The 23866-nt window shown below is 43.2% G+C and overlaps 1 protein-coding gene across 2 annotated transcripts; it reads right to left on the reverse strand.

Moving 5' to 3' along the window:
• Positions 1–469: 469 nt before the first annotated feature.
• On the reverse strand, positions 470–11536 carry LOC101778759 (zinc finger protein BRUTUS). 2 transcript variants are annotated; one of them, XM_004961259.4, is made up of 14 exons: positions 11007–11536; positions 9939–10148; positions 9054–9248; positions 8621–8964; positions 8040–8265; positions 7772–7940; positions 6475–7674; positions 6220–6391; positions 5926–6147; positions 5095–5232; positions 4459–4693; positions 1347–1418; positions 828–899; positions 470–744 (listed from the first exon to the last, which is right to left on the reverse strand). In XM_004961259.4, exons 1-14 carry the CDS (start codon positions 11298–11300, stop codon positions 610–612), a joined length of 3684 nt encoding a protein of 1227 aa, XP_004961316.1. In that variant the 5' UTR covers positions 11301–11536; the 3' UTR covers positions 470–609. The 2 variants fall into 2 exon arrangements, with proteins under 2 accessions (XP_004961316.1, XP_004961317.1); XM_004961260.4 differs by having other exon boundaries at positions 1347–1406; positions 11007–11300.
• Between the last annotated feature and the right edge of the window lie 12330 nt (positions 11537–23866).

The raw sequence follows: 23866 nt of genomic DNA on the forward strand, positions 1-23866 counted from the left end.
CCTTCTCCGCTCGTACGGCCACAGGCAAAGTAGGTTGGGGCCTCATCAGATCGGGTGAGAATAATCAAGACGCACCCGCGTCGTGCCGTGCGGTGCCGCTTGCTAGAGAAGTACGTAGAGATCAAGACGAGGAATTCAGGGCACCTCGCTCGGAAAAGGGAAGAACAATGAATGCGTCGGATCCCACGGGCCATGGACCACGTCGTTGCGCGAGTCAGGCACGTACTGATTGTCTGATCAATGTGTCGAGCCAAGGTTCAAGCTCGGCTGGGCAGATTCGGTTTGGTTCGTCTCGTCTCGTCACCACGGGCGCACCCTCGCCGTCCCGTTCTCGTGGCAGCAGCACGTGTTGCCATGACCGATGCCGATCCGCAGTGGCCAGTGGAGGCTACCGAGCGGACAGAGCAAGCGGCGAGCCAGAGTGACGGTGCGTACGCTGCCACCCATCAGTAACCCATGCCAATCCGGCTATGAAATGAATGTGCTATTGCTTAAGTTATCACAGCTACAAGCAAGGTTTCTCGCCCCGTAAAATATATATGTACAAATGAATCGCGGAAACGAAATTACAGAGTACGAAACTCGCAGAGGGAAAAAAGTCTCGCCTGGTTAGTTTGATGTAGAACACTCTACCGTATCGGTCTTGATAACCCTGGTGTTGTACGAGCCACAGAAGCCACACTTGTGGTAGAGCCAATGGAACCGTGATCTACCTTTTCTCTCACAGTCGTTACACAGTATATCCTGGGACAGTCACGCAACGTTTGTAAATAAACACACATGAGATGTACGAAATGATTAAACTGGAAATAGGATAAATAGCTTACCTGACACCGGTCCCGGTATTCCTCAGGAAGCTCCTCTGCAGCCAGCAAACCGTCAAGCATGCCAAAATACACCTTCAGAAAACGAAAGGTTGCATTAGCTACCAACTTACAATACCGCCTCTCGAGATGCTCGAGATGCCAAGAGAAAGCACTAAGGAATTTACTCCTCCAAAGGAAACCTCTAAGGCTGTCTAAGCAGGCTTGCTGCTCCAAATAAGAAACAGTGCTTTCTCTTTCTCAGAAAAAGAAGGAAATAAAAAGAAACATCGCTTTCTGCATAGGTACGAGCAAGGAGAGCATAGCGCGGCCAGCTTATAATAGATGAAAGCCTGCTTCTTGGCCCTTCTATTTATTTATTTTTCAAAATGGAACACACTTTAACCCCACAAGATTCTTGGCATCCTCAGATTAATTTGGAGAAAGAAAGCACAAGAATAGTATTTCTATGGACTTTCAGTGGCAGAGCAAACCAAATGGTAAATGAAAAATAACTCTTTCAGCTTAAGTGGTGTAGTTTACCGTCATATCCCCCAAGGATTTGCAGCAGATTGGACATGTGTAGTGGGTACAAGTATATGCCTGAAATTGAATCTGTCAGAACAGCATTTACTTCAGCCATCTTACTATTACTACAGGTGAAGCCACCTAGGATTCCTAGGTAAACACTGTAGAAAAAGAGAGAAATTCTAGATAAATAACCCCTATATCTATGTCTAAATTACCCACATATGACACTATAGAAAAAATTAAATCTAAACGATCTGCCGGTCACACCTTACATGATAAATCTCTTTGCTTGAAATAAATAAAAAATTGTCTAACTATCCTGTCCTGCCGGTCATATGTGACGCAATTAATCTCTTATCTCTCTCCCATATTTAAATCATAAAAAGAGTCTATCGTTAAAGGATCTTTAGCTAATACAACTAACAAACAAACTAGATACGTACGTGCATATAGAGATGCCTGCCGATCAGATGTAGCGTAATCTCTTGCCTTCAATCTCTCTCCCATATTTAAATCATAAAACAATCTATCCTATAGGGTTGTTAGCTAATACAACTAACAAATTAGATACTCTTACATGTATATAAAAAGAGAAGTGCTGTCTTTCCCTAAACATGTACTGCTTCATCAACCCTGCTACTTTCATCAACAGAACTAGGCCCTGCTGCTATTCAACAGAAAGGTACGATCAACTTGCCTCTGAACTGTTATTCCTATTGAAGGTTCAAGTGCTACGGCAGGGAACCTTTTAGACCTTTCAAATCTCACGTGAGAAGGAGATTAATTTGTTTAATTTCCCTTTTACAATTAGATTAATTTTTCATGGCATGTGTTACGCCTACTAAACCATTTGTTTATTGTTTGGCCTGCTGCGTGCTAGGTATAGATGACTTCGAATTGACCAAAATCCTTGATATTGTGCTCCTGATCGAGTAGGAAGTTAATTCACTTTTCTCTCATCCAAAACAGCTATAAAACTTTCAATGTTTACATGCATGCTACAGAACTTCTGTTGAACTCAACATATCTTCTATAGTGCGCCTCCAAACAATTTAATTTGCAGTCAGATATTTAAATACATATATTTAAATACAAAATTTTAAATTTGCAGTGACCATGAAGTTAAAGTTAGATTTTGAGGAGACAAAGTTGAGGAGGTTGATGATAGGACAAATCCCATGTCATCGCAATAACATCTACAACTGTGAGGAAATTCGGCAGTGAGTCATCATTTAATATGAGCTATTCAATATTTTTCATTCAACAAACTAACCTCCTAAGAAAATAAATCATTGATATTTTCTCAGGGTATTCAATATCATCAACCAATGCAGCAAAAGTTTATGTAGATCTACCTATTCCTGAAACTAAGGATGCACACGATAGGTAAAACAAATTTAGATATTTGTTTTTCTATTTTAAGCTATGTAGCATGCACTCTAACATGATAAATTCTTTTGTATGAAAAAAACATTAGTTCAATTGATAATATTATCAAAGAGAGATTCATATTGAGGACCATCTAAAAGGGACATTGGAAGACCAAATGCAATACAACAGAAGAACTTTAGAAGAATTGAATTCGATATTGTTTGACACATCAAATCAGGTATGCGTTAGTTTGTTCATTATAGACTATCCTGTTTAAAGACTTACATACATACTGATGGTATTGTTTCTACTTACAAGATAAGATATTTACCATTGAAGCAGCAATAAATGAAACTAATGCAACATTTTGGTTTGTACTACAACTCATGTAGTAGAGGCGATTGTAAGAAGCAACTTGAAAAGAAGTTTGATCACTACTATTGCAATAAATGTGACAAGAGAGCTGAACCTAAAGCACGGTAAATTATTTAGTACTTTACAATCTTATTATAGTACTCCTATTTCTAAAAGGAGAACAATATCAGCTTTAAATAAGTGATCCAACAGCAGTTGCAACTTGTGTACTTTTTGACAAGGAAGCACAAATGGTAATTAATGAATCAGCAGATAAGTGGACAAACATTGATTTTTCAGTTCAGAATGACCTAGTACAACTTGACAAGTTTTTGACCTGATTATACTGTTCCAAAGATATTTTTCCAACAGAAAAGAGCAGTTCAAGAATTGACATGCAAAGTGTCAAAAAGGTAACAATTTTTCATTATTACTAAGTATTTTATTGCACCTTTTCTTTTGAATCCTTACTATTTGATAAGTTTACTGTATCGATGAAACAAATTCTGACGTAAATTTATTTTCTTTTTGATTATTTGAAGGAAGTAGAAGACAACTCATACAGAGGCTACACAATAACTACTGAAAATGAAGAGGTAAACACTGACGACTCTTTTACCAAGAAAAAAACATTCGTAGAAGAAGACACAAGAGATGGACATGTTGGAAAGAGGATAATATTATCGTCTCCTTTACAAGGGCGCACTATTTACAGGGGACAAAACTACCAAGATGCTATGATGACATGCCATTCTGTTCAACACCCTAAACTATTTGTGTCATTTATGTGTTAAGGAAGGAGAAGGTCAAAGACCATTACCTGACATCAACAGTACAATGTTTCAAGATAACATGAAGAAATTGACGAGAGACATAAAACATGGACTACAATGTAGGGAACCTATTGCAGGTAAATATGAACATCTCATATTCAAGTATGTTGCTAATTATTCATTTATAGGTGGGCTAACAATATCCATTTTCAATGTAGATATCTACATGGTTGAGTTCCAAAAGACGGGCCTCCCACATGCTCATATACTCAAATTTGATTGATATTTGCTACATTGGGAAGTACCGATGAGACGACATGAAACATAGTGATTTTCCTTTTTTTATTGTCATTGTACTTATTACCAATTTTAAAGCATAGTATGCACTATAAAAAATGTATTGGTCTCACTACCCAATCATAACAACCAATGCTCATTAATGTGTTATGTACTATTTAAATTATATGATGTCATAAGCATTAAGAAAATAACACATAAAGGAAAGCAAAAAATAGAAAATATTATTGATTGTTCTCCCTAATCTAAATAATAGCTTATAATATTTATTATATGTCATCTAAAAGTACTAGTAGTAGTAAATGAGAATACTGATAGATTGTCATTACCTGAAAGCAAGCTGAATGCATGAAATGGCCACAAGGAAGACCTTTAACTGGTGCACTTGATGTGAACAGAAAGTCGCAGCAAATTGGACAGTTCATCTCTAGCATCTTTTCCCGGCATCTGTGTTCTATCATCTTTATGCCAAGGCAACAATTGCACTTCATGCAATGAAAGAAATCATTGCCCAATCCATTCCCAAGACGACACAAGTTACAAAAAGGACAATGGTAGACACTCCTGAGAAACAACCCAGAATTAGGAGCGTCTAAATATCACAAAGATGAACCACATCAATCAACAAACTTCAAGTAACAATGCAACAAAGTAAATAAACTGAAAATGGCACATAACATAATACTCTCACAGCTAACTACTTTAGTGGCTTGAACTGATGCATGAAGCTGAACTTAGAGGAAAATGCGCAGGGCTATTTACAGTTCATAAGTAGAATACGGCAATAGGAGGATAATAAAATCAGCATCCATATGTTCGATGCCAAGAAATAAAACAACATTCTTCCAAAAGATAATGACAAAAACTGAGCCACCAACGAATTTATGGGAGAAATGTACCCAACCTACAAAGACAAGGATTGAATACTGCAGAAGGAACTAAAATGCAAATCTGCACTGTATTACCTTTCATCGTCAAAAAACTTGCATATGCTACAATAATATTTTGCCATGGACAGTCCATTGCAAGAAGGGGTTTGGCAATTTGGACCAACCGGTTGAACATTCAGGCATTGCATGCACATCATCTCCACCACTGCTTTCCTACAAACAGCAGCTCCACAAAGTAAGCTAAATATATTGCCTTTTTTCTTGCCTTGTAACAGAGTTCCAAGTTCTAACAATCAGCAGATCTTAAGTTATCAGAGAAATATATTGTTTTTTTGGCCTTGTGAGTTGTGACAGATTTCTAAGTTCTAACAACAGCAGATCTTATCACAGAAAAGGCAGTCCCAGTATACAAATATATAGAAAAAACGCTCAATCAAGGGGGAGAGGATATCCTCCCTTGACTGTCTTAAAGACAGGGGCACACCGAACCCTAGAAAGCAGGCAGGAACCTCACACGTGCTAGCTTCATTGGCGGCACACACTCATCTGCACTGTTACAGTCCAGGGAGGTGGGTGCACGACATGCAGCACTGTACCTGGGCACTTTACCACCGCACTATCAGCACGTTTGCTTTGCCCAGTATACAAATATAAGTATGTTATTTAGGGGCGGGGGGGGGGGGGGGGGGGATTGGAAAGTTCAACGAGAGAAACAGTTCATCTCACAAGGAAAGCACTCCATAGCAGCACCACAAACAATTATTTTCATGTAACTACATGCTTATTTGATATTGGTAGCTCGATGCTAAAAAGAAATCCTTGAGATTCTACTAGCATAAGAAGTACATAAGCCTCCCTCAGAAGGAAAAGTGTGGAAGACAAAATGAGTGGTTGTAATTAAGTTACCTGTCCATTGAATGGTCACTAACTTTATCATGACAGAATCTGCACGTGAATAGCTTATTGCAGCAGGCAGCAACAAGCTTGCAGTTTCGTTTGTAATGCTCACAACCAAATATTTGTTTCTCTGGGTCTCGGTATGAAGGAACACAACCAGGTAGTTGTGTACATCCATTATGTTCTTCGGCACTTGGTTGTGGTGATTTCTGCTGAGCAGCTATCCAACGGCTGAAATTACAAAATTAGAAATATACATAACAGCTGTACCGACTTATTTACTGTATTTAAAAAAAAACAAACCTGGTCATGAGATTCTGGATCAGATAGGCCTTCCTCCTTGGATCAAGAGTAGAATCTTGAGAGACCTTTCGTATCTCAGCCTCAAGCTCACTCTGGTTCATTCGGAAGATGTCCTTCCAACCAGGCCTAAACATCTGGTCATTCTGTTCAAGATTCTCCTGAAGATGACTTTCTACAAGGCCAGAGAAAAAATATCTCAGTGAAGTAGAAGTTCCTTGCACCATTCTGGAGGAGAGGAAAACTAACTGAACCAACCTTCTGAAGGAGCAGAAGCCATATCTGATGAGTCAGATGAAGTTGAAGGCCCCTTCCACCATTCATTTAGCCATTCATCGAACATTGTGTTCCGAGTTGCTTGCTTCCATGTATCCAGCATCTTGTTCTGTTCCTCTAGACTAAGTGCTGACGTGACCCAAGGTAACATTGACTGCAGAACCTCAGCACCAGTAGTTCCGATTATACGACCGATAATCTTATCCTGCTCGTCTACAGAAAAATGTTTATCAAACAATGGCCACAACTCAAGTTCTTCTCTGTGAACGTGATTCGACAAGGTGACCCGGATAGATTTGCATAATCCTTGAAGCTTTGTCAAAAGTTCATTACGCTTTCTAGCCCAATCAATCTCATTATTTGAAATATGATTTGTTCCAGCTTCAACATCAAGGGGGTCGCTCAAACTGTCATGTAGTTGTGAAAGTTCAGATAGGACAGTGGATATATCTTGGAACAATTCTTCTTCCTGCTTGTGATCAAGAGTGTATGAATGGCTGACATTGTGCAGTGTCTCCTTCGATTCAAGAGCAGGAAATACAATCTCATCTTCAGCATTGCTGTGTGCTCTATATAGACCCCACAGTAAACGAAACCTTCCGATGAATTGGCGAAGGCAAGATTCATTCCCCTCAATAAGCTTTCCAGATTCCACATCTAAAAATTCCAAGTCCTTGCGAATTGCCTTATGAAATTTGAATATGGTATCGATCGGCCTACAAATGTTATCTGGGCCAGAAAATGGCGCATCTGTCTCCCATGAGAAAAGGCTTGAATATAATGAAGGTGCAGAATAATTGTAAGGCAGAGAGCGAAAGGATTTTCCAGGGGTAAGTGAATTAACACCGAGGTAGCTACTTTCTACTCTTAACCTTGGAATGTAACAGGGTTTGTTGTTCGGGGATGCTTCAGTATCAGCATTTTGGGAGCAGCGACTTCTGTTAATATTGGTGCTAGATTCTCCTTGACTTGCTCGTTTGACTGGTCTAGAAAAAGCTCGACTGTTACTCGCATAACATGGACAGAATGACTGGCATGTTTTGAGATCATTTCCATCCAATGCATAGCTCACTGCTCCTGATGTCAAGCATATGAACTTTCCAGGATTGGATGTGTCCTCCAAACGACCTTTGCATGCCCAGCCGGAGAGAAGGGTGACCAATGAAGTTTCAGAGGAAGGTGCTGTGATGCATTATCAGTAAAAAAATAAAAATTAGGAAAGGCTTTGCAAAACTATTGTATTATTCAATAGAGAAGTAGGAAGGTAAAATACAGATACCTGCCAATTGCATATTCTGAAGAAAAGACGCCGCTTCTGCATCATTGAGCTTCGCTACAAACCATGGTAGAACATGTTCCAGTAGCTTTAGTGGCATGACACATAGACTCTTATATAAAAGTTTCCTTTGTTTCTCTGGAGAGAAATTTATCCTAGCTTTAGGAAGTACCTGGGTAATAAAGGTAAACAAGATTTGAGAATCTGTTGGGCAAGTAAGGTTAATATTCTGATTGATAGAACAGTACTGCTTCTTTAGTACTAAACTAACCTTTGCTTCCTCATCACTGAAGTGGCTCTCAATTTTCTGCATAATTTCGTCAGCTTGTGAACATAATTCACAATAAAAATCCACTACAGTTGATCTGGCTCCTGATATTTGGATTTGTTCAATTAAACTCCTAAATTTATTAAAGCGCCGCTCTTCTTCAGCATGCTCCTGCACAAACGACAATTCACCATCCACTGCTGGGAATATAACTTGATCCTCGGCAATACTGCAGATCAATGAAAATGCAACTGATGAAAATACATAAATCAAGATAAATACACTAAACTTGATAGCACAAAAAAAAACTTTAGTTGGATCTCAAACACCAAGTGCTTTGAACAAAAAGATAATCTATATTCTAAGCACAGCAAATAAAGAACATATTCTAGCATATGGCTAGTACTAGTAGTATGTTCACATCTTCACAGCAGCACTGTTGCGGCTAAAGCGTCAGAGCACTAACAATGTGTTGTCACATCACATGTAAGCAATAATGTGCAGCTGATAAAGTATCAATTATCAATTTTATGCAAAAGGTTTTTGAAGAAGATTCACGTGAGTTGAGATTCAAAGTGTCATACCTGTGGAAAATGCACACATCTGCAATAAATTGCAGCCTCGTATTAAAGTCTGCTATGTCAGAAAAGTCTCCAGACTGCTGGATCCTTTTTGCCTCTTCTGCTATATCACTCAATTCTCTCCGAATAGCATTGTGCCAATACAGAATTTCATCAATTGGATGTGTGGCAAGCTGACTAGATTCTGTCGACTTCCTCTTTCCAATTTTAGAGTGTTCAAGTGAGCATGTATGTTTATCTGCTTGATCAGAGCTACACTCACATGTAAAACTGCTTTTTAAATAAGGATCACTGAAATCTTGTGCTATTGTTCTGAATGATTTCCCTCCAATCCATGAGAATACAATCTTCACAAAGTAAAAAACTAAATTAAGTGAGAGACACCAACAGCTTTATAAATGGAAAGCAAGATGCATGATGCCATAATCATGAGGACCTCTTGGAGGAGTTTTTCTTCAGGAACTATTTTACGTAGGCAGTCAAGAATATCTTGATTATCATCAGGTGAAACAGAAGCAGAAATCCATGGAAGGAAGTCTGCCATCATGTTCACTGGGAAACTGCATAAGAACTGCCAAACTAAATTGGCTTGCTCTTCGTGCGAAAACTTCTTGACGAGCAATGGGAAGACCTGCAAAGTTCTCAGAAGATTAGACAACAGCATTATATGGCCTATGCTGGAAGTATAGGACAATAATAGAGGTGGTCTGAACTCAGAAGGACACTGAAATACTGAATAGAGCATAATTCAGATATGCTTTAATTAAATGACCACCGGGTGAGGAATTGTGATCGAGTACATAATCTAAAAAGTTACATAGAATTTGTAGAAGTTCAAGGAGACACTTCTCTTTGGTGTAAGTGTAAATCGATATTTACCCCATTCTGATTTTCCAGACTGTTAAAAAACACTTCAACCAAGTCTACTCGAGACTGCTAGAGTTGCTTAGAAAAATGTTTTCTAGAAGTACCTTAGCTACTAGCACATATTTAAGATGCAAATTGTGAAGTTACTAAAAGTGCCTCATCATGTTTAGCTTGTTGCTCAGTAAAATGTTTAGAACTACAGATGGGAGTCGATTATACAATTATAGATGTTTTCCTAAAACGCGTAGAGAATCATGTTGTTCGATTACAACAGTACTATTACAGATGTGACAAGAGCAACTAAAAGGTTGACAAATTCCTTATTAGACTAGAACATGTAGACACATCTTATACAGCTGGCAATGGAGAAACTGAAGGCCTGCTAGTTTTATTTCAGTATGTAATTAAAATACGCACAGAAGCCAGGACAAAATAAGCAGGGAGATGGGAAAACCTGTTCTTCTTCCTTGGACATATGTTGGGTTACAGACGTTTGAATTGCTCCAGTACAGGATGCAAGTTCCCTCCGGATAGCATCGTCATTCTGCACATCTAGCTGTAGCAGAGCGAACAGATGTGCAAACAGATCATTTTCTCCTTTGTGTTCAAGAGAATATGTCCCTGCGACATTTTTCACTCGAATATCAAGTGCTGGAAAAATAACCTGCAATCACCAATAGAAAAATCTTATACCCCAAATGCTCCGTAATCATTCTGCATCACAGTAAGCTTACATCAGCCTATAAATGTCCAGAAATGTACTGATCTCTTTTACAAAACTCAGCAATTAAACTACACTAAAAAAAGTGTAAGGCCCATGTTTTGAACAATTTGCATATAATAGGCTTAGCCAATCAGGAATAGCTGTCATCGCAAATGACAAACTTGTTTGCTACCAGTTCATTTTTTGGATTGCAGTCTTCACTTGGTCCAGACTACCAGCTTCTAAGAGGAACGACTTAAAAACAAATTCAGTATACTCCACTTGTAAGCAAGTCACATTGGCTATGCTACTCTAGCAAGTACTATGAAACATGTGATCCTAGATGGAACCAAACAAGTCAGATGCTCTCAGGGTGGTATATTAGCTTAACGCATGACCAGACGTTGTCATCGCAGTTACAGTAGAATCCTGCACATGGTGCCACACAGCAGCTAATTATTTACAGTCACATGCGCCGTACACGTACACGCGCCTCAGACTACGCGCTTGAGAATAACCAAATCGCACAGCCAAATAGCTGCGCTTGTAAACTCCACCCATTTTCAGATCATGCCGATGTAACCGCAATTCAATCCCAACCCGAGCCAAATCCTCCGAACCTATGTGACAACTTCGCAAGCACAGACTCCCTCCCCCAGTCCCAAACTCCCAATCACCACAATTCCGCGAGCTCACACACCGGCGGCCTCAGTGGCAGCCGGCAGCCGCCAACGATCTCAGTACCAAAGCAGCGCGAAACAGAAATGCAACGAGAGTCAGGAGAATCTCCGGCCGCCGCTTGGCACGGGCCGCACGTACCGCGTCCTCGGCGTGGCAGTGGTGCCTGTAGACGGCGAAGAGGAAGCGGCAGCGCGCCTCGAGCGCCGCCACGCCCTCGCCCTCGCCCCCGCCCGCGCGCCCCGTCGTCGTCGCGAGCCGCACCGCGGCGGCGTGCATCCGCTCCAGCTCCGCGCGGATCGCCTTGTGGAAGTAGACGAAGATGAGGACGGGCGCCTGGGCCGCCGACCCGCCCGCGCCGCCCGCGTCCGGCGGCGGAGGGGACCGCGGGATCGCCGCCGCGATCGGGCCCTCCCCGGCCATCGGCGTCGCCATGCTCCCCCTGCTGCGGAATTTCTCCGCTCGCTCACTCGCTCGCTCGGCTAATTTTTTTTTTGTTTTTCTTTTACTGGTTGATTTGTTGGTTTCCGTGGGCTATATGCTCGCGGCCGCCGCCGGGCGGCGCGGGTGGGCGCTGTGGGCTCTGGCTCTGCTTCTTTTCGAACTAATGCTTCTGCGTGCGCCGCTTGGTGGTGATCTGGTGGGTGCCTGAGTGCCTCTGCTCACTTTCCAGTGGGATTCTATTTTAAGGTAGGGCGCATGTTTGACTTTTCTTCGCACCAGGTAGAGGTCAGGTAGAGCGTAGCTTGGGAAGGTGTTACAGATACGGCACCTTGGGCGTTCTTTGGCTGAATCGGATCGTGCATTTGTACTACTACCTCTACCTGTCTAGCTAAGAAAGGATTAGCTTGAACACTCAAGGATGACCTAGCCATGCAGAGTTGCAGACATGCTGACACGCATAATCAAAGCATGCACCTGTCATCATTTCTGACCGACGAGACGACCCTGAAAGCAGTTCGGACTGAAGACACAAAATACACAAAGGCATAGCGCAATGTCCTAGCTCCAATGATCATTTCGACGCGACGCACCTGGTTTGCAACTACGAGATCCTCGGCCACCCAAAAAGGTTAAAGAAAACCACAAATCGAGCGGACGTGCCGTGGGCCCGTGGCTGCCCATTGGTGCAAATTCATGCAGCCCATGCACACGTGGCCCCCTCCCGGTGCCACGTCAGCTCGTTCCAGCTGCATGCGTCGGTCGTCGTAGGAGACGGCGTGCCGCAGGCCGCTTAGAAAATCGCATGCCGCGGAACGATGTCTCCGATAGACAATTTGTCTAAATCCGTTCGCTGCTGATATAGTACTAGATCGCGTGAGACGTTGACAACGAGATTAGTTAAGTGCGGAGTCATTACCTGATCTAGGCGCTACACGCAACCATCATTCCAAATCCGAGCATGCGATTGTAATTGTATCTGCGCGGTCTCTGTCGATCGAGCTCTGCGTCCGACGACGAGCCTCGCAGTCAACATTTCAGAACTTGGGTCTCTTTAATTTCGGGGAGGTTAGCGTGCATGAAAGATATAGTAAGAATTATTCCCAGAATGGAACAAGCAATCAGAGCAAAGGGCCCTCCTGTTGCCCCTCCACGCTCCCAAAGGGTGGGTGTGTACTTAAGTAGTTAACTACACTAACGCTGGTCGAGTTAACTAACTACGAGTTCTTGTTTGCACTACCCGGCATGGTGATCTCAGTTCAGACAGTAAACTACTATATGCACCGCCAGATTGTAGGAGGGAGATCATTTGAGTATTCTGACGGCGTGCGTGGGTACGGTAGTGGGTGGGTGCAGTGCTAGCTCTCCCCACCCTGCGTGTCGTGATCTCGTCCACCCCGGAATATAGCACATACATAAATCCATTGGACTACAGAACAACGAGCTGATGAGAGAGAGAGAGAGACTAGTTTCCATTCGGCCATGGCGGCCAGTGCAGGAGACAGTGGGTCATACTGTGTATATCAGAAATGGTCGGGTCACTCTTGCTTGTGAATTTCGATATGATCACTCTTGCAAACCAAACTGACCCACTACTATGCGATCGTGGGTGCAGCATTAGTCCGGCCGATTCGGTCGCTGTCGGACTACGAAAAGGACGACGGCGGCAAAAGTGGACGATGACAGTGAAGGCGACAAGCCGACAACGACGATAGCTGACAGGTGCGAACCCTACGGCCATGAGCCCATGACCTGATCTCGAGAGCTTCTCATCGGCCTGCCTGCCTACGAACAAAAGAGATATCGTGTCGCCCGGCCCCTGGGTTGCATAGAAGAGTGGAGAAGCAGGCGTTCTCTGCATGCCTTGCTGGCACCTGGCCTGGACCTGATGAGTGACGATCCTTTGACTCTCGAATACCCCGTCAGGCGAAGCGTGAATCACGCATGCATTCCAACACGTGCGCACGGTACAGGTGAGTACTCCCGGAACTAGCATACCTTTTTTTTTTGTCCCGAACCTGTATACTTTTGTGTACCGTCTACCGTCTACCGTGTACGTGGATCTATCCGGCCGCTTGCCCAGCCGGGGGGAGTTCGCATCCGATCTGCCGGCCGGAGGAACGCGCGGCGAGGCTGTGTATTCACGGACCCAACGCCACGCGAGATCAGGTGGAGCCTCTCTCTTTCGGCATCAGGTGGAGCCTCTCTCTTTCGGCGGGCGAGGCGCGTCGTCGCCCGGGACCCGGGAGTTCGCATCCGATCTGCCGGACGAACGCGCGGCGAGGCTGTATTCGGGGGCCCAACGCCACGCGAGACCAGGTGGAGCCTCTCTTTCGGCGGGTGGGGCGCGCCGGCCGGCAGGTGGTGTGTACCACACTGCCACCTCGCGCGCCGGTCGGCGTCACCGCGTGGCGCCGCTGGCTTGGCGCGAGGAAACGGGCGCCGCGCGGCGGGGCCGGCACGCGCGGCACGTCCCGGGCCCGGGCGCGGCACGGGCCCGTCGCGTGCCTGCCCAGTGCTGCCCCGCGGGTGGCGCACACGCCGTCACGTACGCGCACCCACACGGAGGGAGACCGGACAACCGCGTTACGGGTGCTGGCTGGTCCAGCGCGCACCTGCACCGAGCAGTGCTGGGAATTTCGGCGGATTCATGGGAGCAAAGTTGTTGGGTCGCAAAATTCCATGATTACCTGGCCCAGTACAATGGTTGAATGGGCCTAATAATGAGGGTCAAGAGCATGAAGCCCACAACTGCAACGTGGTGGACTTTTGACACAGAAAGGAAAACTGTCGCATTAAACCATCTGGGCCACCAAACAAGAGCTAACACATATGCATTGGGCCACGAGCTCTTTGCTGGACCCCGAAGAAAAAGAAAAAGGATATAACGAGCAGTTCAGTTCAGTTTTAAGTAAAAGGAGTCGGTTGCAAATTGCAGATCACTCTGTTGTTCAGAACTTTAAAGTAAAAGGAAAAGGAGTATTATTCTGCTGTTCGGAACTTGCTGTCATTGCAAATTGCAGATCACTCTGGAGTCTGGCATGCATTGGTAGTACAACAGTTTGCAGATTTCAGGCGTTGAACAGAAGTTGATAAACAAGCTATCTAGCCTCTCTTGATAATTTTACATAGAAGAATCAAAACCTCTCCGATCCACTGAGCATGCTCAACTGCTTTCGCCGCCGATGGTGCCATCCTCCCACTCCCAGTCCTCCACCTCACCGCCACCTTCCTGCTCGTGTTCCTCCTCTTCCTCTTGCTCTTCGTCTTCCTCCTCCGGCGTGGGATTGGGAGTGGGAGCCGTGGGCAGCCGATGGCGGCAGAGAGGGCAGCGGCGTTTCAGCAGAGCCACTTGGAGTTGGTGGAAGGCATGGGAGCAGGGCATGGCCCTGAGCGTCTCCTCGTCGGCGCCCCAGTCCTGCAAGCAGATGGCGCACTCTGACTGCAACACGTCGCTCGCTGTCACCTCCGGCAGGCCAAGGACCCTGGCATCGCTGGTGGCGTCGACGCGGGCACGCTTGCTGCTGCGGCGATGACCGGCAGAAACTTGGGGGGCTTGCCAGGTGGCCGCCCAGAGGGTAAAGTGTGGGTCGGACACCCATGTCGGCGTGTCGTGGCGGGGGCGGGGGCGTCTCCAGGTGGGGGTGGGGATGCTGCCGGCACTTGCATACACGATGCGGTCAGCACGCATGTACCTTTGGCCGCCTGCTTGCGCATCCCCGTCCATCTCTCGTCTCGTCTCGCGCGGAGAAGATGGATCTATCTATTCTATCTATTGCTAAAGGGGGATCAGACGGAGGGGAGGGGAGCAGAGCAGAGAAGCAATTATCTGTTTGATTAACTTATTTGTGTACCACTTATATATACTAGTCCATCAACCCGTGCTCCTGCACGGGCTAATATTTTTAGAAGCTATTGTATTTGAAAATTATTTAAAAATTAAACTCCTAACTAATAATCAAAATTGTTTACCTACTACTCTCTTATTTTTCAATACTTCAATATAATACTTATATAGATATGTACCTATCTTTATCCAGTTGTGATTGATTTTTAATTAATAATTACTCTATGCACATTTTCATCCATATTCGTACTTATTCCATTTTGTATCACACCTCCAATCCTCCATACATTATGTTTAGCATACAAATCAATATTTTTCATCGATTCCTCACATACATATATAAATGGTCTAAATGGTGGCACTCATCATGTGTATATACTTTAACTTAGTATTTTTATATTAACAATGACATAAATAGGTAATTTAGAATCATATATTAGTTTACTTTTTGACATTTCTGTATGATGCACATGAAAATAATTAGATTAATATTTAGATATTTACTTTAGGTTATTTTTAATAACGACACACGTGGGTAACATAGATAAAATTTTAGAATGATATTTTAAGTTATGCTTTATAATGATGTGTATTAGTAAATTGGATGAAGATTATGGGGTTATTTTGGATTATTTTTTATAATAGCTGAGCTCGGTAATTTAGATATAGGTTTAGAGCTTATTTTTGAATATTTTCACGATGACAGTGGAGGGTAACTTTTTAGAAAATATAATAGATCAATGACTATGATTATTAGAGTTTACAGAATTGGTGTTTGATGTTTTTAATTTTTATGAGAATTTATCTCTTTTTTCTAGTTTATCTCGTGGGAACTAATGCGGAGTCTCCAATGGAAAAAAATGAGACTACATTGCTACAAAACTATTACCATAAGCTACCTCTCGTTTGTTAAATATTTGAACACAATACTTATGTAGATATATACTTCATATCTTCATCCAATTATGATAGATTTTAGTTAGTAATTACTCTATAATATTTTCAACCACATTTATAATTTTTAACTTTTCACTTTGCATCGCAGGTATGCGCTTGAATTTGTTTAATGAATCCTAAGTTTGAGATACAATTTTAACATAGAAATCTATATTCTCGTCACTTTATATCCTTATAAATGGTTAGTAATTACTCTATAATATTTTCAACCACATTTATAATCTTTAACTTTTCACTGTGCATCGCAGGTATGCGCTTGAATTTGTTTAATGAACTCTAAGTTTGAGATACAATTTTAGCATAGAAATCTATATTCTCATCACTTTATATCCTTATAAATGTTGACACACAACATGCGTATAGACCTTAATTATTATATCGTATACCAATAGTGAAAGATATAGAAGATTTAGAATTATATATTGTTGTATATTTTTAATTAAGGTTATTTGATTCAAACGTAGGGTTACCCCCATGTTATTATTAATGGCATGTGTGGGTAATATAGATGCAAATTTAAGGAGTTCCTTTAAATTTTTTAAGTAATAGTGGTAGGCAATTCAATTGCAAATTAGGGGTTATTTTAAATATTATTTATAATGGTATAAGTGGGTAATTTGGATGAAGATTAGGAGGTTACTTTAGTTTATTTCATATAATGGCAGAGGTGGGTAATTTATATGTAGATTTAGGGGGTTACTTTATACTATTTACATAATGGCATAGGTGGGTAGCTGTGGCGGAACCGCCCAACTTAAGCTGGTTTAAGTGCGCCTAATCGCCGTTAGAACGGCAATTATCCGAAACGCACCTAAAACAGCATAAGTCCGGTAGTCCGTCGAGTGTCCCTAGGACTCCTCGAAGGATCCACGGCGTGTCTCATAATCATACATCAGGATAATATCCGCGATGGGATAATATCAACAAACATTACATTTTTACATACATAATTAAGAGGTACGAGTTATTACAGGACATAAGTTGAAACAACTTAGTGATGCAGTGTTAGATAAGTTCTAAGATTAAACATAAATAATTCAGGAGAAGATGCGTCAATCAGCTATTTTCTAGGGTATTGCGAGACTCAGATCAATACCCTAGGGCTTCGGGGTCTCCTCCTCGGTAGCCTCCTGTGGAGCTTCTGAAAGATGACCACAAGGGGAAAACCCTGAGTACAGGGTACTCAGCAAGTCTTACCCGACTAACCAATATAATAGTCTTTCTTTGGAATGCATGTCAGCCTTTGGGTGTGCTTGGTTGACACAATTTTTGCCGAAAAAAGCTTACTACGAGTAAGGCCTTAGTTTTATCTTTTATTTGAGTTAAGTTGTTACCTAACCATTCTAAATGATAACAGAAGCAAAAGCAATCATAGCTGTTAAATCATACATTACTTGACAACGGGAGATTTTATATTGCATGAGTTTATACTACGATGCTCAACAGCGATCAAGTGCATTCATAACCGAGAATTGCGGCGATCCGGATCTAATTACATCCTGCAGGAGAGTACCCTGATCACCAGCATTATACGACTGTCCAGGTCGTACTAACAACCTCTCAATTAGCAAAGTCAATGATTAGGAATACAACTACCCGGACCCAGGGATGCACCCCCACATGGGACCCCACGTCTGGCCTGATCTCCATGTGAGTTTCAGGCTACACCCCTACCAATCTCCAGCACGTCAAGCGCGGGTACGAAGCATTCCTGATCATAGAATTTACTAATCTACTGGGCTTTACTGGTCCCATACCCAGTAAGTGATCAGATGCTTATCACTTGATCAAAAGTTAAGACACGAATCGGGCCTTAACCAATTAATCTAGCAGACAGAACTACATCTCTAGCTTCTGTCCGCTTTTCAAATTCTAAGCTATCCTTTATAAGCAACATGTATGACTTAAGAGTTTTCCTTAAGGTTGGTAAACCAAGCATGTAAGCAAGTAAGCAATTCTAGACTTGGGTAGTTTCTAAGATTTGAACAAGTGGCAAAGATGTCCTTAAATCAAGGCATGATCATACACAAGAATAGGTTTCATTCAACTCCTAGACTTAGTGCATACATATCACAATTAACCTACAACTAGTCACATGAAATAACGATTCCAAAATAGATAGGTATAAATGCACCGGGGCTTGCCTTGTTCGTTAAAAAGATTAGTAGAAGCTGACGGATTTGCTTCACAGGGAACAAACTCAAACACTTCGTCGGACTCCAAGGGTCCTTCTGAAAATTCCCAATAATCTTCTTCCGGTGCTTCTGGATCTACGGCACATATACATGCAGGGGGTTAGAATGCAAACTTTTTGAATAACAAACTATACAACTTTCCTTCATCATAAAGTTGCAAGCCAACAAGAACTATACGACTTATCATGATAAAGTTGCAAGCCAACACACAAAAATCTAAAAAGATTAACTTATACTTTTATTTTTCTTATTTAACCCTCCCTATAGCTTTTTCTTTTAATTTTTAGAAAAAAAATGGTCGTTATTTTCTAACTTGAAAATATAAATTCCTATGGGTTAAGAATTATTTTTGATTAATAAAGTATTATTCACATTTTATACATTTTATAAATATTAAGTATTTATTTAATTACCTTAAAAGGAAGGCATTAAATAAATACCCAAATTTGTATTATTTTCCTAGGGTGTAAAAATTTTAATGCATAAAGGAAAATAAAACAAGCCTAACAAAATTGGTTTCACTAATTTTGGATACTTCTACAAATTTCTGTGATTAAAATGGTGTAAAACAATTTTAAACAAATTATATAACTAAAGGAACCTATCTTTTCCCAAAAATCACCCGGAAAACTTCTCTTACTCACCCACTCTCTACCCTCTCACACGAACACTGGGCCCCACGGCGCGGACCCCACCTTTCCTATTCACCTATACCCGCCGGCCTTACCTCCTCTCCCTGACGGGCCCCGCGGGCCGATTTTCTTTCTCTTTCTTCTTCTACAGCCCAACACCGGCCCATGGCCTCTTTTCTTTTTCCTCTTTTATCTCGCGACTCCGGCCTGCTTCACTGGGCCTGCACAACACGCCGGCCTTTTTTTCTTTTTCCCGGCCGAAACGCGCGCGCGCGTTACTGGGCCTCAAGGTCGCGGCCCAGCAACCGACCGCGTGGCTCTGGCCTGCCTCCTTCCTCCCCTTCCGCCTCTGACGCGCGGGCCCGAGCGCCCAGCGCCTTCTTCTACCTCCCGCCAAAACGCGCCCGTGACAGGGGGCGGCGCGGCTCGCCGGCCGGCGCCCTCCCGGCGGCGGGACTAGGTCGCAACACCACTCCTAGACCTACACGACTTCGTGCGCGGCAACAACTCCCCGGGAGATGGCCGGAGCCATCCCCTCCACGGCGACAGGCGGCGACTCCCTCGGCCGGCCGTGGCTTCTTGCGACATCGACACCACTGACTCAAACATCTACCTCTACACCATCCTAGGACCCTAAGGACTCGACTACAACTACTCAGGAGGAAAGAGAGATAGCGCAAGGTGGTTCTCACCGTGAGCGGGCGGCGCGACGGCAGCGGACAGAAGCGGCGGCGAGCACGACTACTCCGGCATGGATATGGGACAACGACTGGTTTGGGGTGTAGCTGGGGTGTCTGTGGAGGAGTGGGCGAGAGGAATCGACGGGAGACGAGATGTGGCGGTGGAATTTTGCTCGGCGGTGATGCTGGACAGAGGAGAGCGGGCGGCGGTAAAAAGAGGAGGCAGTGAAACGGTGGCGCGGGAGCAGTAACTATTCAAGCGATTCACCCCTCGCATGGACGACACCGTGGCCTACCCGTAGGCTTGCGTGGTGAGGAGGTGGCCTAGCTAGTTGCCCTGGCGGTCGACCGACGACGGCGGCGGCGACACGTCTTGATGCTCAGTCACCGTTCCTTTGGCGCCCGTGACCTTCAGAGCTGACTGGTGGTCGATCTTCAATCCGACGGCCGCTAGCGTCTGAACCGAAGTTGGAGATAATCTCAAACTCTCCATCTTTTATTTTGGCTCCATCCCGAGATAATCATCAAACCAGTGGAATTTTGGAGATGTTGCTCGAGTTGGTTCTGAATTTGACTGAATCAGAGATTCAGTTCGTCAGCTATCGACAGTGGTGTCGATCTCACTTGTTAACCCAATTCAGTGACCTAAACCTTGTTTTTCCAATCCAACTTCTCCCTAAACATGTCCTACTATGTCCCAATGTTCCATTTTGCTCATGAACAAGTACCTTTCTTGATCCACTTTGCTCTGAATTTGAATTCCAAGTCGACCTTATACTGTCGGTTTCAGACTTAGGCATTTTCAGAATTTCAGTTAACTTGTGATTTTATGCTGACTTTGGGCTGGAATTTGACTTCCTTCCTGTTACTGATCCTGGCCAACAACACCCAAGTCTTGTAGTCCAAAGTTCACACTTCAATATGGTATAGTTGTCCTGGTGCACTTAGTTGAAAAATTCTCCAGAAATTAATTTTGAAAACAGACTCTGCTGCTGTTTTTCTGGACTGCTGTTTTCGGACGGTGAACAGTAAACATCATTTCTCTTTTTCCCTTCTCTGGTTCCTTTGAGATTTTTAGCACTAATTCACTTCCAAATTTTTAATCCCTCAGTTCCAAATAATCTTACACTTGTACTCCATATGTTTGACAAATTTTTCTGAAATTCAAATTTGAAATTCAAATTTCGGTCAAATTTGGCCGAATTTGATCTTTTTGCCAATTTCTTTTCTTTTTCTTTCAGATTTCTTTCTAATTTCTCATAGTTACTTTAATACCTCAAATGGCAATTGTTACAGTAATTGTTTAGAAAACATAATACATCCAAAGGCTATGATGATTTCAATCTATCGATTGATGGTCGGATGTTTTACTTTTTGGTAAGAATTTCTAGAATTTCTATCTTTTTCTAGGCTATCCACCTAGGAATCCTAGATGGCTTCACTTGGAGGCCTCAAAAGGAGCCTCCAATTAGTAATAGTAAGATAAGATAGGCCAACAGACCCAGGTGATTGGATGGGAGTCGGCGGCACCTCGACTCCGACTCCGATCGATCCCTCCTCACAGGTGGACCTGATTTGAGCACGGAAAGCTAGAATCGGATCGGATTACTCCGGTGAGGCGACGGTGGGCGAGCAACTCAGAGACTCCTCCTGCTTCTCCAGCAGCGCCATGGGGCCCTCCTCCCACGCTCCAGGACACGGCGATTTTTCTAAAGCCAACGATCGCAGACGTACGCAACATCAAAGAACAAACATCCAAAAAAAATAAGCGTAGCAGCAATCAGTTGCAACAACACCAACCTCAACAAGATATTAGTTGACCTGCCTGTCTCACGGACCGGTTTCCTATGAAATACCTTGACCTTCCACTTGCGATCCGACGCCTTAAGAAGATCGACTTCCAACCCCTCTACGACAAGGCTGCAGGGAAAATGCTAAATTGGCAAGGGCAGAATCTCACCATGGCGGGCCGCATGAGCCTGATGAAATTTGTTCTGATATCTCAGCCGGTCTACTTATTAACGGCACTCAAGACAACAGGAAGTGCTTCAGGACATCGACAAAATAAGGAAGCGATTTCTTTGGGCCGGTAGCGGGGCACTGACCGGAGGGAAATGGAAAGTAAACTAGACGAGAAGCTGTTTGCCCAAAGAAAATGGCAGACTGGGCATCCTGAACTTAGAAAAGTTTGCAAGAACACTGAGGATACGATGGTTGTGGCATGAATGGGCATCGCCAGATAAAGTATGGGTGGGCACATGAATACCTTGTGACGAGGCGGACCGGCTTCTTTTTGCGGCGTGTACCACGATACACATAGGGAACTGGGAAAAAGCAAGCTTTTGAAACTCAGCTCGGATACAAGGCCGCCGGCCGAAGGACATTGCCCCAAGGATATACAGTATTTTGAGAAAAAAGAAGAGGAAGGTAGCACACGTTTTACACCTAAATACATGGATCAGAGACCTCAACATCTCTGCTAGAATCTCCCCGAGACACATTGATGAATTCATGAAGCTATGGGCCCTAGTGCAAAATATCAAGCTCAACCGCGACAACAAAGACCGCATCACATGGAAACTCATTGCGAACGGAAAATACTTGGCAGCCTCTGCTTACAAAGCGCAATTCCTAGGGAGCACTGCCTCTCCGGAAATCAACTCAATCTAGAAAGCCTGGGCGCCACCAAGATGCAAATTCTTCACATGGCTTATCACTCAGAACATAATCTGGACGGACGCACGCCTTGCTAGGCGGGGATGGACGCACAGCCCATCGTGCACACTCTGCCGGCAAACCATGGAGACCAGTCGACACCTCCTAGTTGAATGTCAATACAGCAGAAGGGTCTGGGGCATGGTGGCCACATGGGTCGGACAACCCGCTGGCGTCACGCCGACAACGCTCTTGCTTGGTGGGCGCAACTCACTGACGGATCAAGAATGCTGCGGAAGGTAATAAGAAGTCTCATACTGCTAGTCATCTGGGAAATATGGAAAGAGAGGAACTCAAGGGTATTCCGAAAGGTGGAGATGCTGGCGTTCTCATTGGTTGCGAAGATACGAGCAGAGCTAGATGCGTGGATCAAAGCAGGTGCAAAGGACCTAGCACGTTGCTATTGTACAGAGATTGATTGTTTTTTACTAAATTTTTGTTTTTCTTACCGGCTAGCCGGTTTGTTCATTTTCCTCTATATCAATAAAATAGATACCGCCTTGTGCCCGTTCGTTAAAAAACGATATCTCTCATTTCCCTGAAGCTTGCGAGCATAAGGTTCAGGGTGTCCCACTTTTTGCTATATCTTCCTATGGATCTTTTCTTTATAGCATTGAGCGTGGATGCAGCTCAAATAGACAAGTATGGGAAACATAAAGTTGATTTGGATGGTAACAACTTTCAAAAGTTTGTCCCTAAGAAATAAATGTGTATGTTTAATAAATCTGCAAACTACCATTGCTTGCGAGTTGTGCACCAGTTGCCACCTATCCAGTTTGTTTTTCATTTGAAGTTATTACTGCTTTAATAAACTTTCTTTTTTGGATTGCCTCCCATTGGTTCTCTTCCAGTGACCATGTCTTAGACCATGTTTAGGCCTTGTTTAGTTGGGGAATTTGGGAGGTGCCAAATTACTGTTACAGCACTGTAGCACACTGTAGCGTTTCCATTGACATTGTCATCTGACTTTTGTTAAGTGACTCATTCGATATTAAGATGGATATGTTCCACTATAAAAATGATCATGCAATATATTGTTGATGGAGCTTAAATATTGATTAGGGGTGACGTTTACCTACCAAATATTACGACATAAATCGTTGTGCCAAGTTTGCAAAGATGCCTTTGTCCTTACTTGTTTACGTTTTCCCGCATTTCATAGATTTGGCTTGAGGGATTTTTGGTGACAGACATTTTGCCCCTTTCTCTTTGTTGCGAAATATTTTTATGGGCGGGTTCTTTCTCAATAGATCAACCGTAGATATACTCCTAAATAGCATGTGTCTACTGAACTACGATGCATAGTAGTGTAAGCTATTTAAAGTTTTAAGTGTATCTAATTCATTCATTCTCCATCTTGGGTTATACACGCGAATGCCTGTTCCCTTTTAATAAGCTAATGAGAATAGCATACTCATGTGCTCTCATGCGAACAAAGATGATCTTGACTGCCTATGATTTTATATGTGGTTAGACTAGTCATGTCGACCATACTACTGCTGCAGGATCTCATCGAGCTCATACGTTGAGCGTG

The sequence above is a fragment of the Setaria italica genome, chromosome III (assembly GCF_000263155.2).
Source record: "Setaria italica strain Yugu1 chromosome III, Setaria_italica_v2.0, whole genome shotgun sequence".
Classification (NCBI taxonomy): domain Eukaryota; kingdom Viridiplantae; phylum Streptophyta; class Magnoliopsida; order Poales; family Poaceae; genus Setaria; species Setaria italica.